Source organism: Arvicola amphibius, chromosome 9, assembly GCF_903992535.2.
Source record: "Arvicola amphibius chromosome 9, mArvAmp1.2, whole genome shotgun sequence".
Taxonomy (NCBI): domain Eukaryota; kingdom Metazoa; phylum Chordata; class Mammalia; order Rodentia; family Cricetidae; genus Arvicola; species Arvicola amphibius.
The window spans coordinates 32,827,226-32,842,598 of record NC_052055.2 but is presented as its reverse complement, the minus strand read 5'-3'; the positions used below and the strand labels follow the sequence as shown (position 1 = coordinate 32,842,598).

General features: G+C 55.7%; 1 protein-coding gene across 3 annotated transcripts in view; it reads right to left on the bottom strand.

Annotated features, from left to right (window-relative positions):
• Window positions 1–15,373, bottom strand: part of Ptp4a3 (protein tyrosine phosphatase 4A3) — a 32,842-nt gene that overhangs the window by 4,212 nt on the left and 13,257 nt on the right. For 2 of the 3 annotated variants that reach the window (XM_038344023.2, XM_038344024.2), the window contains one exon: window positions 1,325–2,225. In XM_038344023.2, coding sequence (XP_038199951.1) covers window positions 1,325–1,429 — 105 coding nt within the window. In that variant the 5' untranslated portion in view covers window positions 1,430–2,225. Of the gene's footprint in view, window positions 1–1,324; window positions 2,226–4,728; window positions 4,811–15,373 lie in introns of those variants that run through there. The other variant, XM_038344022.2, reaches the window with a different exon arrangement.

Below are 15,373 nucleotides of genomic sequence, written 5' to 3'. Positions count from 1 at the left end.
ACTTCAGAGACTATGGGAGCCTCAGAGACCATGGGGACGTTGCAGAGTCCATGAAGGAGAAAGCTACCATCCAGCTCAGGACTCGGTCCCAACCCTACTCACACCTTGAACCCTCATCACGCTTACACTCTGACCCCTGACCTTAGCATATACTGAGCCTCGATTCTTCTCACTTGCTGGTCTCATCCTGATCACACGCTGAGCCCCTATCCTGGTTGCTCAGTACTTTTTTTCTAGTCTCTCCTTGGGTCCTGCTATTAACTCAGCTATCAACTCGACACCTCAGCTGCAAGAGGGGTAGGCTCTGAAAGTAGAACCTCATCCTGGTCACACGCTGAGTCCTCACCCTGCTTCCAGTCTGACCCCTGACCCTAGTCAGACACTGAGCCTTTATCCTGGTCAGGAAGCCCTCGTGCTGGTCACAAACTGAGCTCTCATCCTGGTCACACAACAAACCCTCCCTCATCCCAGGAACATGCTGAGCCCTGATCCTCCTCATACCCCTACCCTTTTCCTTCATTCTGGTCACTAAGCCTTCATCCTCATCACACACAGAACTTCATGCAGGTCACACACTGCGCCCTTGGTCCTGGTCACTCATGGTGCTTTCTCCCCCTCTGCTGTTATCTCAAGGTTCTCAACAGTAAGAGGGGCCATCTTCCCTGGCGTAGCACCCAGCTAGGTGTCCAGGGCCCAGGTTCCCTGACATAGGGTGTCCATTGCCTTCCTCTATTCATTCTTTCCTGTTTTGATGTCCACAAGCCCATGCCACAGAGGAGGACTAAGAACCTAAAATCACAAAAGTCCATTCCACAAACTACCCAGCACTCAGCGTCAGACTCTCTGAGAGCAATTCCAGGTCTGCAGCAGGAGCCTTGCATAGGGCCCCAGGGAGGCCATGCTGACAGTCTCCAGCTCTACTCCCCACACAGACTCTGAAAAAACGCTGGAGGTGGAGTGAGGGTGGCTACGACAGACACGGGTAGACTCCCCACATGTCACCGCTTAGCTGCAGAGGTCGTTTCCTTCCCCCAAGAATCCCTGGAGCCTGAGCCTGTGGGCTGGACTAGCCATGAGGTAGCCCTTCCAGCCCATCTTCCATCTGCCTGTCTCCAGGGCATTTCCCCATCAGCCCTCATCCCACCAACCTCTTTCTTGCTCAGTTTCCAAAGAGGCCCATGTCACCCAGGGTCTGGACGACCATAGCCTAGCCAATGCCCCGTGCCCACAAGCCTGAATGCAGCCAGACCTCCAGGAAACCCAGCTGATCACCAGCACCCTTGAGCCACCCAGGACACCCACCCATCCACGACAGCCCACTCACCTCGATGAAAGTGCTGAGGGTGGCATTGCTGGGGTTGTGCGTGATGAGGAAGCGCATGTTTCGGTAGCTCACCTCCACAGGCGCGGGCCGGTTCATGCGAGCCATGCCTCCTCCGGGAACCCAGAGAGGGCCAGCCAGCAAGGGCTGCACGGGGGGTCCCCCAACCCCCCACACCAAGTCCAGTGAGACCCCCGTGCTTGTCCAAAAATAAAGAAAAGACCTTCTTAAAACCTCGTCCCCACACCCCGCACAAATATTGTGCAAATATTTGGGAAGAGGAGAGGAAAGCTGCCTCGTGGTTGATAATTCCAAAACAAAACCCAATTCTAAAAAAGAAAAGGAAAAGAAAGAAAACCCCCTCTCCCAGTAAGATGGACAGCTCCAAAGTCCTGTCTCTCAGAGTGGAGTAGTTACAAAGAGGCAAAAATAAAAATAACAACAACCAAAAAAACTGAGCAAAGAGAACTTCAAGTTGGTGACTCTGGCCGCAGAACACTGTCCTCTATGGGGCCGTCGCTGGGGACACCCTCTCTGCATGGGTGGGTAGAGGAGAGTCCCCTTTGGTCTAGACCCAGCACTCAGGACCAAACAGAAAATCAACTTGAACTCAACCAACTCTGGCGGCCCTGGGCCGTGGTGGGCAGGCAGCCTGTGATCCGGGGCGTCTGTCACGTTACCCCATCAGGGAACGGCAAGTCCTGGAGAGGGGCAGCGGGCTCAGGCAGCAGTGCTGGCCTCTGGCCTGGTAGCAGAGGCCATTGGGAGGCAAGGGCAATGATGAGGGCCAGAGAGGCACGGGCCTCCTCAGCAGCAGCACCCACAATGTTGGGAACGGCAGTAGTTAGAGCTGCCTTCCTGGAGTTCCTCCATCAATCACACACTGGTCTTCAGAAGGCACAGTCTATGGGAGGGGAGAAAGAAATGGGAGGTTCCTGTTGGGCCTCAGAGTCTCCATATGAAAACACAGAACAGACAGCTCCTGCCAGGGCTGCCTAGGCCCCTGGGGTGATAGAATAACCACACACAGACATCGAGACAGGGTGAAGAGGGTATCAGGGCTCACCCCAGGAGCAATGAGAACCCCACAAGCGTACACCCACAGCAACAGAAACCAGGCCACCAAGCCTGGTCCCCCCCTCACAGTCCATAAGGACAGGGCCCTTCTCTTGGGACTGCTAGCCACAGCACAATGTACAAGTTCAGATCGTTCTGCAAGGGTAGGTCTCGGAGACAATGGGTACTGCCAGAGCAACAGGGGATGAGTGGCCTCAATTGTTGCCCCTCAGGCTTTCTGTAATCTCCACCCACAGCCACCCCTTTCTGGGACTTGCCAGGCGCTAGAGGTAAACAAGATATTCTGCCACGCAAGATACCACAGTCCAAAGGGCCAGCTGCCAGGCTCATGCCAAGGTAATGACAGAACAGGGGGTCACACTGTGGCAGGGACCGGGGGGGAAGGACACTACTGGAGGGCATCAGCCCTTCCACCCCATCCTTCCCCTCTCCAAATGTACTAGCTACAAGGGCCCAAAAGAGCAGCTAGCCCCCTGTCACTCTCTGGAGGGCCTGGGAGACCCTGGGCACATCACAGACCTCTCTGGACCTGGTTCCTACCTACACAGTGAGGGGTTGAACAAGATGGCACCACAATCCCTTGGGCTATGATCCAGTGTAGAGCCTGAACCTGAGCCCACACCCCACCCATCATTCTTCTGCCCAAATGAAGGCCCCTCCAGGCCCCCCACCTGGAAGAATTCTGCCCATACCTCTTCCCTCTGCCCCGGCACCCACTTCTCCAGCTGCCCACCAGGCAAAGCAGGCCCTAAGATGCTCAGTCTGGCTGCTGGAAGGGCCTAGCCTAGGACCCTAGACTCTTGCCTCAAGCAGTGAGCACAGGCCCCACCGTCCAAGGCTCGGCTGTGCCAGGCAGCACACAGGCTCCTCACTCACCACCTTCTATATCTGGTAACAGCTCAGTACTCCAGGCCAGGTCAGTGCCTCAGCTCGCAGCTCATCCTTGCCATAATTTTGGCAGCACACTTTGTGGGGGCCCCTTGTGGGGGGGGCACCTTTGTGGGATCTGCTTTGGCCAGCCCTACACACGCAGAGCCACGACTAGCCCGAGTATAAGCAAGGAGAGTTACATGCTATGACACAAACACCTGGGCCTCCTGGGAGGGGCATCCCATGTGTGCACACTGCAAAACCCTCATGTGTACAGAAGAAAAGACAAGGCCCCCAGGAAGCCAGAGAACACTGGCAGGCTCTTGTAGGGCTGACTGCACCTATCCGCGGCAGTAGAGCGGAGAGGCTGTGAAGCCCTAAGAGCCAACAGTCATGGTCTACTTCTGCTACCCATGGTTCCAGGCTGGTCTTCTGGGCCAAGGAAGCCTGAACCACCTACAATGCTCGCCCCAGGCCTGAGGGGATGGAGGTCAGGGATTCAGGCAGTGGTGTCTCCAGGCTGGACTGCATCTTACAATTCGCTGTACAGGCCACTGCAATCTGGGCCACACCCCCAAGGGAAGGCAAAGGAACATGCCCACAGCATGCTCAACCACATGGTGGCTGTCCCCCCCCAAAGGAGCCCTTCCCTTGACATATCACTTCATGGGACTGAGAGGTCCAGAGAACAAGGAGGAGGCTTCTCCACAACTCTAGCAGACCTGACCCAAGGCTCATGGGCCCCTCAGCCACCTACATCCCCCAGCCCAGCAGCTCCGGGTGAAAGCAGATGTCAGAGCTCACCTTGCCTCACCATCGTGGGTCCAGGCACTCAGTCAAGCCACCACATCCTCATGCTTATGGACCCGACTAAGGTCTGGACGTTTCTCTGACCGGCCCTTCTCTATCCCAGCCTCCTCTAGCAGTATCCTAAGCATTCTGCTGCTCCCAGACCTGGCCTGTTTTTCAAGACCCATTTTTGTCCCTGTTTGCCAGACGAGGACATGGGCCAGAAGGGCGTGGAAGGACTTCTCTGGACTCTGGCCAGCACCCACCCTCCAGCAACACAGGTTTTCTCAACTAATAATCAGGAACACTTGAACCCCAGGGGAAAAAAAGAAGGCACAGAGAGGTTCACAGAGGCTCCACCCTCGAGTGATGGAGGGGGAGTGCATCTGGCTTTAGAAGGGACCCAAATGGAACCCTGTGTGACACTAGGAGTCAGAGGTCGCAGTTCAGGGCTTTGCGCTGTCACAACAGGTAAGGATGCTCGTGGATGGCCTGGGGACCCCAAGAACCCGTGGTAGGGTGTGTTGAGGGCGCACAGCTCCCGGACCTCAGCGGGGCTTCCCACCCAGCCCGCCAGGGAGCCGCCATCCCATATAGGGCCCATCCCAGTAAGGGGTAGGGTCCGGGAGTGTCCTCGAGGCCGGATCCCCGCCGCCCGCAGCCCGGCTCACCCGCGCCCACAGGAGTGCGGCCGCCTCCATGCGCCGGCCGGCCGGGCCGGGACCCGCGCGCGCCCTCCGCAGCGGCGCCGGCTCCGGGCGGATGCTGGGCGCCCGCGGCCCAGCTATTTATAGCGCCCGGCGTCACGTGGGGGGCGGTGACCGGCGGGCGACCCGACTCGCAGCGGCTCCCGCACCTGCTGCCTAAAGATAGCGCGCCGGCCGGGCAAACAAAGGCGCGGCCAGCAGAGGAAGAGGAAGGAGGAAGGGTAGGACCACCGCGGATCCGCCTGCCTTCCCCTCTCTGCATCCTGCTAGGCAGATGCAGAAGGGCCACTGGCCTGGAGGACCCCTCCCTTCTCTCCAGCCTTGCATGTATTTACTGAGCAGCTACTGTGTGTCCGGCGTTAGTCCTCACTTCACCTTAGGAGCCACTCCCCCCGCCCCCAGCCTACAGCTGAGGAAACTGAGGCACTGAACCTAGGCACACTCCGGAGTCATACAGCAGACAGGAGCGGACTCTACACTGGTTTATCTCCAAGGCAACTGCAGCCTTCCAGGGCACTCCCCAGCAGGATCCTCTCCTAGGCTCCACTGCCTCCACCGAGAGGACAGAGTCCTGTTTTTCCTGGGGCATCCCAGGCAGGAACCCTGTACTCCCCAGCACATGAATGGAGACAGATGTTAGTCCACACCTGCCCCCAGCGGCTGCATCGCCCTGGAAGCCTTCTGGAGCAGAATTTGTTAAACTCCTGTTCTCAGAATCCCTAGAGGCCTTGCCTTGCTGGGAACCCAGCTCCAAGCCTGGCTCCCAGACAGAGGCCTGGCCCTTCAATCAGTAGTTGGTGCTAGGGAGAGGAATGGGCCCTGAAAGCCTGGACCTGGGCCAAGAGAGGCATGCCCCACCCCATACTACCAGAGAGCAGTCACATTAGCCAGCCTAGCCCAGCAGAATCTGCCATTCCCCCGCTCTTGACTGACCCAGGTAAATAGGGCTGATAGTGTCCAGGCTGAAAGGTCCCACTGGAGCCCTATCCAGCTAGACCCAGAAAGCAAGGCAGCCATGTGAGATCCCCAGGAAATACCATGCTAATAGACCCAGTACACGAACAATATCATAATCTCAGCTGTTCCACCAGCTCCCAGCCTCACCACAGATCCTGCACCCACCAAGGCACCAGCATCCAGCAGAGGAATTGAGTAAACCATCCAAGTCACCCAGCCAGGAAGCTGGACCACGCCTGGGGAATTGCCCCCCAGAGATCCTGCTGGTCCCCAGCCCGGGTGGCTGGGGGAGAGATGGCACAGATAAACCACCTCTGGTGGCCCATCTGTTTCCATGTGTGGAAAAGGGTTTGTCAGTGGCAGGCTCAACAATTTCTGAGATTCTGTACCAGCCAGGGCTGCAAACAGGGCCCCAAGCGCTCCCCCCACCCCTGCAGCTGGGGCCTCTAGCTAGGCCTGGGGGCACCTGCTACAGCTGGCAGGGCCCCAAGCTTTTCGGAGAAGTCTATATATACCACAGCCAGAGCCTTCTTGGAGTCCTCCCAGAGTGCCCATCTCAGGGGCGAAGAGGAGAGACCCTAGCAGGCTCCACCCACAGCAGTCCCTAGGAAGCCACCCAAAGCTCTTGCATCCCTGTGCCCCACAACTCTAAGGGTGTAACCCCTCAAAAAACATTCACCTAGCCCCATGCCATCCCCATCCCCCCTTGGTCATGTGCCCAGCCCCAGGGAAGGCATCTCTAATGGGAGGAGGGGCCTAGCACTCAACCCCACCCCCACCCCACCTCCCACCCAGCCCTGGCACCAAGAAGCTCCCATTTGTTTATGGAAGGAACAAATGACCCAGCGTTCTAGGCAGAGGTCCAGATGGGGGAACCGTCCAGAACCTATCACGAGACCTCAGCCCTCAAGGTCTGAGGGAACCTTAGAGGAGAGGATACCTATGCCACCTAACGGCAGCTGCATGCCTTCCCAGAGGAAACCACCTTGACCACCTGCCTTGGAGGTAGGGCTTCCCCAACTTAGTCCCTCAAGGGCTACTTGAAACCATGCACAGCATGGGGGGCATGGGAGAGCCTCAAGTGGCAGGTGCTCTGTAGGACAAGGTGGACAGGGAAGGGGCCACAGAGCAGCTGACCCAAGAGGGAGATGGACACACTCCTGGTGCTGTTGCTGATTATCTGCCCTGCGCCACCTGAGGCCAGTGCTAGCCCCTGCTGAGCCTAAGGCCAACTCTATAAATGGACGCACTGCCAGAGAGGGAAGCCACCTTCTAAGGTGGTGCCAGTACCCTGCATGTCATGGAGCCCTTGGGCTGTGACCTGGAAACAGCTGGGAGGAAACAGACCTGGGTTCCCAGTGGGCAGGCACCTGCTGGCCCCACCAAGGCTCAGACTGAGCAGTGCCCTGTGGGGCATGGTGGTGATCAGCTGACCCAGGCCCCCACTCTCCATGGGCACCCTCATATTGTCAGGCACTGGCCCTGCCTGCACCACTGCAGACCAGAGGCTGGAACTGTCACCCCTGAGGGCTGGCAGCACCCAATGGGACCAGGTAATCATTCATGACGGCCACCAGGCACCATAGGTCTCAAAACTTGGGACCTCTGACCCCCAACAATTAACCCTCAGCTCTATGCTCTCTGAGGACATCAGGTTCCACCCTCCCAGGAGGTGCCTCAGACAGTCATGGCTGACAGGGTACCCCTTTCCTTCCCTTATTCTGTCCTTCACCTCCCAAGAGCTCAGCCCATGAGAGCCACATGTCTTGTCTTTTACAGCCCATGGCCTCCCCTACACTAAAACAGACCTTGGGTCTCCTTCCCAGGAGCAATGGGAACTGGGAAGGCATTCATTCATTCATTCACTCACTCACTCACTCATTCACTCACTCAATCAGTGTAACAAGCATGCTGAGCACCCCCGGGTGCCAGTCACAGGGCTGAGCAGGATGGAGACAGAGAAGCCAGCTGAGTTGCCAGTGCCATGGGCAGGCATCATTACTGACTCAGGGTGCCTCAGTTTCCCAGGCTGCCACATACAGAGTTGGGTGGTGCTTTCCCAGTGCCGTCTCTCACTAGGACGCGTGCTCAGAGCTGAAGCACCCTGGGCCAGCTCACCCCACTATCCCCTCTGTAGTTCTACACCGATGCCCCCTGCCCTGGAGTCATGGCTCCTGGCTCTTCCTGCTCCTGCCAGCAGTTACTCTCCTACAGAGTAACCCCTAGCAGGAACTCTGTGACTCAGTTTCCTCACCTATAGAGCAGGATGAAGACAGCAACTTAACTCCCTTACCAAGTCATCAGAAATAAGAAAGCTCCAAGTTGTAGCCACACCCAGAGCACAGCACTGCCTCTGCTCCCACTTCTGTCTACTTCCGGTAAGTAGAGGACCACTTGGACCTGGACGTCCCCCAAGGCCACATGCCCTCAACATTGTCATCTGGTCCCTACCTCACAACATCCAAGCACCACCAGGAGGCTCAGGGCTCTGTCTAGAGACCCATCTACGTCAAAGGACAACAGTCACAGATTCTGCCCCTGCCAATCGAGGGGACTCGAGAGACCCAGGTGTCCACAGGCCTCCCGACTCCATCAAGGACTCCTTTGCAACATGGAAGGTGTTGGTAACAGACATGCACGTCCAATTGGAAGGGCAGCTTGGTGTTTCACGTAGAGCACGTATTAGCACCAGGGCTCAGAACCTGTTCATCTGCCAAGCAAGCCACCACAGCTGTCCTCAAAGTTTGACTTAAACTGTCCGATCAAATGTCCCACCTGCCACAGCTCACACGTCACCCACGACTCCCATAGCCTACAAAACTGACTGGCCTTCAGTGACAGGATAAGGACGGTATGGAATTCACACCTCCAGGTACCCTATTCTCTCCCTCTGAATGCCTCAGACACTCCCAGAGCTAGGGCCTCGTTCTTCAGGAAGCCACCAATCACTCTCAGTGTCCCAAGCTCCCAGTCACATGTGCACCTACAAAGCACTTCTGGTCTCCAGACCCCATGGTTGTACTGGGTTATGGGGAAGCAAATGCCATAATCGACTCCCAGAGATCACAGGGATGGAGTCTGCAGAAAGAAGCATAAGATACCAGGCAGGGAGTTACAGCACAGGCAAACATGGGCTGGACAGAATCACCATAAAAAGAAGAAATTGGGAAGGCAGCGTTCAGGCAAACTCGCTTCCCAGGGTAGGGATATGGGGACCACATCCTCCTACAGCAGCAGGTACCAGGTCTACCTGGCTGGCAGCTGGCAGCTCACAGTCTGCCCTTATCTTTCCCCCAATGCACACACAAGCCCCACCTGAGATCCAAGACTAAGGATTCCTATTTTACATGTGACCAGACAGACAGACAAAGAGGAATAGGACTGCCTGCATCCTGCTTGCCTTGTCCTAGCCCAGGCTTCCTTCCTATCTCCCATTGTGTCAATTCCACAGACTCAGAAGCTTCACATCCAGAAGGCCTACTGGGCAACCGACGGAAGTGGCAGGGGGCCCACTTCACCTAATCTGCCATGCACCTCCAGGCACCCCTCAGAGATTCTCCAGCCACCGCTTGGAGTCCAGAGACTGTCACTTTGTACACTGCTATGACCAGCATGAGAAGAAGTGACTTTTCAGAACCTCACAGGGCCTTCAGGCCCCAAATAATAACAGATGACAAACCAGGCTACCACGTGTTAGCAGTGGAAATTAAGAGTGACATCTGCCACTGAGAGGACCCACAGTCATATAATCAGACAGATCCTATGGCTGACTGGGGTGGAGGGGGGAGTCTCTGGACCTCACTGGCCCTTCTGTGCTGCAGGTTTAGAAGGGTGCCCATGGCTGCGCTTCACCAGGGCTACACCAGCACATGGCCACCTACCGTAGTCCTGACCCACTTTCTGATGGTGTGGCTGGCATGGAAGTAACAGGGGACACAGGGATGGGCCTACAACTGAGCTGTCGTACCACAGTGGGAAGGGCCCGGTACCTCACAGTAGACAGAACTTGAATCCTACAGGAAGATACCACACTGGCCATAAGGGTGACACCCTTCCCCACTCGCCCTATGTGCGATAACACCCTTCCCTCTGTAGTCTGCTCTTCTACCCCGCTGGCCTCCGCCAAGGACCCACCCACACAGAGCTAGTAACACTCACCACCCTGGTCCTCAGCTTAGCCTCCACTGGCATCTACTTTTATCTCATCACTGCCATACGTGTCAGGGGTGGAGGGAGGCAGGGGCCTGATATGGCAGCAGCTCAGGGACAGCTCAAACAGGGTAGGGACTTGGATCACAGTCGGGTGCAGTTCTCACTACTGAGCAGGGGTGGGGGGAGCAGGCAGTCCTCTGGGGGCCTGTGACAGCAGAGGCATTAGAAGGTAGATGGCAGGTCATAGACAGCCCAAACAGGGTAGGGACTTGGGTCACTGTCTGGTACAGTTCTCATTACTGAGCAGGGTTGAGGAAGCAGGCAGACCTCTGGGGGCCTGTGACAGCAGAGACATTGGAGAGTAGACGGCAGGTCATCATGGCCCAATGGGGTGGGCGGCCTGCCTGGTGCAGACAAGAAATAGAGTCTCCGTCCACTCTCCAAGTGAGCATCCCCATACCCAAACCACTGGCCAGATATCCCCAGCAAGCCATAGCCTGGGTTTGGCCTTGGGCCCTATGTCCCATCAGTTCCTCCTGGGGTCCACATTTCCTCTAGTAGGAAGTGGAAGGGGATAGTGGACCAGGCCTGCACACCCAACCTACCCAGGGCCACTCCAGGGGCTCATCCATGCTCCCTCCTGCGCAGCACTAACCCCCTCTCCTCATTCATTCCCCAGGAAATGGAAACTCCATAAACAAGGGAGGGGCTATTCCTGCCTCTCAAGGACAGTCACTTTCCCCTCCCCAACAGGACACTGTTCCAACCATGGCAATGTAAGGAAAACACTTAACACGTGTGGACACACACACACACAGACATGTTCCATGTGGGAATGTACTACACACCTGCACACACAGACACATGTACACAAAGGTGTATACACACATGCCTCCACACAGAGATGTGCACACTCAAAGACGCACACACAAGACATGCACAGTCATATTTCTGGGAAAAAAAGTGATAATCAACCAGATGTCTGTGCCAGGGAAGTAAACCCAGTATCCTGCAGTAGCGGGACCCACCAGAGTCTCCAGGGCTGTGCAGAACCTACCAAGTTTTCCTATCCTCAGCCAACAGCCCCTCTTCCACTCTGCCTGCCCCCACATGGCCATGAGCTTCACACCGAGACGTAATGTCACCCATACTGCAGTCCAGGTCCACTGGTAGAGCCCAGTGAAGGCCTGGACCCCTCCCTCCCTGGGGCAGCCTGGCTTTGTTCTTCAGGGAACACTGGACTCAGGTTTCCATTGTGCCATCTATATACACAGCCTCCCAGTCCACGCACACATGAGGATTACCTGCATTCGCACTTGTGACAGGCAAGTGGGAACCCAACCCAGTTCTGAAGCCCTGTAACCCCAACACTGCCCTATGTGGAAAGCCTGGGGCTCCTTCAATGGGACACTGGCTGCCATAGCCGATGATTCTGGGATACCAGATGCTGAGACAGGAATTCTGTAGGTCCAGGATCCCAGTGGGAGAGGACAGGTTTGAAAGCCCACCACAGCCTCATAAGACTTATTTCTTCACAGTCTTGGCATTTCCCTCCTCGGAATCATCCAGGCTGGTGCCAGCTACTGGCATAGTGCCACCCAAGCTACAAGGCCTCCAAAGTCTAGTACCGATGAGTGGACACAGCATCGCAAAGGGCACAGACTTTCTTGGACTAACTTGGTGCTAACAGCCCCTGAGGGAGGGACCCCACTCTCACAAAAAAATCCCCCACCAGAAAGACAAGGAACCATTCAGTGGATTTCTTTTGTTTTAATTTTTTCAATGTTTATTTTTATTTTATGTGCATTGGTGTTTTGCCTACACACATGTCTGTGTGAGGGCATCAGATCTGGATTCACGAGCAAGTGTGAGCTGCCATGTGGGTGCTGGGAATTGAACCCAGGTCCTCTGGAAGAGCAACCAGTGCTCTTAATTGCTGAGCCATCTCTCCAGCCCAAGTGCAGTGGATTTCAATAGGCACAACCCCTAGGAGGGAACAAGAGCTGAGTGGGTCCCTGGCCCAAGGATACCCTTTTTTAGTCTTACTGGCTACCAGGTAAGTCCCACCTATTGATTCAGAGGTGCCAAGCAGTCACAGAGACCCTCACTAAGTGTCCAACATAGCCCCCGCCTGAGGCCCACCAGACACTGAGACTACCTGCACAGCCAGGATGCCTGTGGAATCGGGCCACCTCCAACCTGTACTTTGGAGAGCTGTCACAGTGACAAAAGGCACATGAGACAAGAACGTGTGAGGGGCAAAGTTACCTGCCTGCAAGGTGCCAAGCCACAAGGAACAAGCTACAACTCTTCTTCGGACCCTCCTCCAGGGGTCAAAATTCCAGGACCATCAGCAGACAGCTGGCCATGTGGCCCTTCCCTCATGGCCAACCCCAACCCTGAAAACAGCTTCGAACCTGTTCAGCATGCCCACAGACAGATGGAGAATTTTGTTCTTAGGTGGGGATCCAATCTCCACCCCCACCTCCACCAATCACCTGGGAAGTAGGAACCTAAGCTAGCCTGGCCTTCTACAGCAGGACCAATCAGGAGGCTACCCAAGAAGCTGTGGTCCTCCAGGATGTCAGGATAAAGTTCACATGCAGGAAGCTTATCAGAAGTCTCTGGCAGGCAACAAATACGTATACCCAGGCCACAGAGGAAGAGACTGCGGCCCAATGGGAACTCAAGTATCTGAGGTATCTGAGTGGTTCATAGTTCAGAGGATTAACCAACCAGTGTCTGGCTCAGAAGCCATATCCACCCCCTGCTGGCTCCTCTCTGGGCCCACTATCCAAACCCATGAGTTGAAAGAACCACAAAGCCTCTCTGTGTGGTAGTCATATACACCACACCAAATCTCAGAAGAGGTCCGGAAGGCGTTCATCACCACATTTTCTGAATGAGAAAACTGAGATACACACAGAGCCATCCCAGTATATCACTTCCTATGTGTTTTCTCCTTACAGTGGCCAAATCCACTAACGCATGGCAGGCTCAGACAGTCCATCCCTCACCCACGGTCTGCTACATGCGATTCCTCCTCAGTCCCACCCAGAGCTCAGGGCTTGGGGTCAGACGGGCACGGAGGGGGGAGGGGGTTGAAGATCACGTTGGGAGTCAGGGCTACATGCCAAGGCCCTGGGATGCACGTCAGAGGGGCCCAAGGAGCCGCGGGAAAGAGCTCTGACCTGGCCTCAAGAGGCCATGTCCAAAATAGCTGGCCTTCACGGTGAGCCGACTTGGCCTGGCGCACGTAGGCCTCTGGGCTCCAGCATTGCCAGGCTGGCCACAGAGGGCACAGCTATTTCTGGGCTAGCCTGGTAGTAAGACACGGTTCTGACACCACCAAAGGGTTAGTGTGTGAGGGACAGCAGAGGCCCAGCTAAACGAGAGCCCCAGGACACAGGTGGAAGACCTGGTCACCACAGATCCTTGACGTGCAAAGCAAGTGTTAGGGGCCTTACTCCCTCAGCCACCCTGTACACAACTCCTTGGAACATCAGTTTATTGGTCTCCCGTCCACCCACTGGCTTCACAGGCCACCAGAGAAGTCAAGCCTATGCCAGGCACATGGGCGTCAAAGCAGCAGGCCTCCTCCCTGAGACAATGAAGTGACCACATCAATGGGCTGCTGCTGGCTGTCTCCAGCTGCTGTGAATCTGAGCTCACAGCAGGAGATTGGTGCCACTAGGCACATGTATTACCCAACACAAGCACACAGCAGCCCCACTTCTGGAGGCCACACTGGCAGAGCCAATTGGCTGGCCCAAGTGTACATCCTCTTCTGAGCTCTACCTGTCCCCAAATCATTTCCCTCTCTTTAGCCTGGCTAGCCCCTGTGACATCATATGACACTTGGAGAAACTGAGGCACTTGGCTTATCCTTTAGCCCCATCTTAAAGTTCCCTGGGGTTGCAGACAGGGGACTTACTCTGCCAGCTGCCACGCAGCCTTGCCTAGCCTCTGACGTCTGGCTGCAGAACCTAGTCCTCACAGAGAATCACCAGCTTGGACCTCCAGTTGGCTTCCTGCTGCCTACCCAAGTATGAGCTGTGTGACATCGAGTGGCACCCTCTACCTTTCTGTGTTCTGTCTGCTCATCTGTGAGATGGGTGCTCTAGAAGCCTGGTTCTGATGGAGATGCCTTCAGTGTCCAGGATCTAACAGACCCCCTCCCCACTCTCCCTGAGCCCTGAGAGTGGAATCCCTGGAGCTCTGACTCTAGGGCAGGTCCCCACTAGGGCTGAGGACCCACACTCAGGTTGGTATGCCTCCTGGGTTCTTCAGGAAACAGTCTAAGTAACTTTTTTTTTCCTGCAGGACTTCTCAGAAACCTCATTCTGGACATGGAGACCTCAGGGGAGAGACAGCCAACAGGCTTTCCAGCATGCGTCTGACACCAATTTAAGTATGGTGAAATGATCTAGAGGCACAATGCAGCAACATCAGACTAGGTCACTCTAGACCCCGCTCTTGATACCCAGCAAGAAGGCACTAGCCATGGCTCACTGCTGCCCATGCCACTGCCTGGTCACCTTGCCCAAGCCAATAGGACCAACTTTCCACATGCATAGAAGGAGTAGGTCATTCAGCAAGCTCTGGGAGGTGGGCATGAACACTGAACATACCAGACCCAGACCGCCTATATGCCCTACATAAATACCTTCCCAGCTCCCAGGATTGAAGGGAAATTCCACTCGGCATCTGGGGACCAAGTGCAGGCTGGGCTTGCTGGGATGGACCTGCGGACTCTTGGTGAAACACTCACATCCTGGGCTGCCCTCCTTCCTATGGGTCCCAGCAGGAGTGGGTCAGAGGCACCAACAACAAGTTTGAGGCAGATAGGGAGTTAATGCACTGTGGGGGCTCCCAGCCCCAGGGTCATAGAGCAGGACCTGATGCCCTAATAATGACTCTCAGCATAAGCTGGGACTTTTGCTCCGGACCCAGGATCATAGAACAGGAAGAGCCTGGTGCCCCAGTAATGGCTCTCAGGGTAAACTGGGACTTTTGTTCTATTTGGCATCACTGTGGCTGAGCCACTCACACATCAGCCAGACTCTGCGGAGGCTCCCAGAGATCCATGGCAAAGCCAGGCAAAGACTTGTAGAAGCAACATTGTTGACATCTTGGGGACCAGGAGCTAGGGACACAAGCCCTAGCTGCTCTTGTCATGGCTAGACTCTGGGGACCCACAGGGTAGACATACAGAAGCAAGTACCTGCACTGATCACAATGACAAAGAACAGGTCCCCCTCATGGTTCCAGACTCCCCACTGTGTTCATTCCAAGGTCCTCAGGCAGAAGGACGGCAGCACCCCAGTTCCTAGCACCAAACCTTAGTTAACTGAGTCCTATCACAACCACTAGGCAAAGCCAAAGGCACCTCAGTCCCTTCCCAAACCCCTGAACACGAGCCCCTAGGCAAGGCTGTTTTCAGTGCCTCCTTTCCCATAAAATCCAATAACATGGGATTCACCACTGTATTTTACTATTT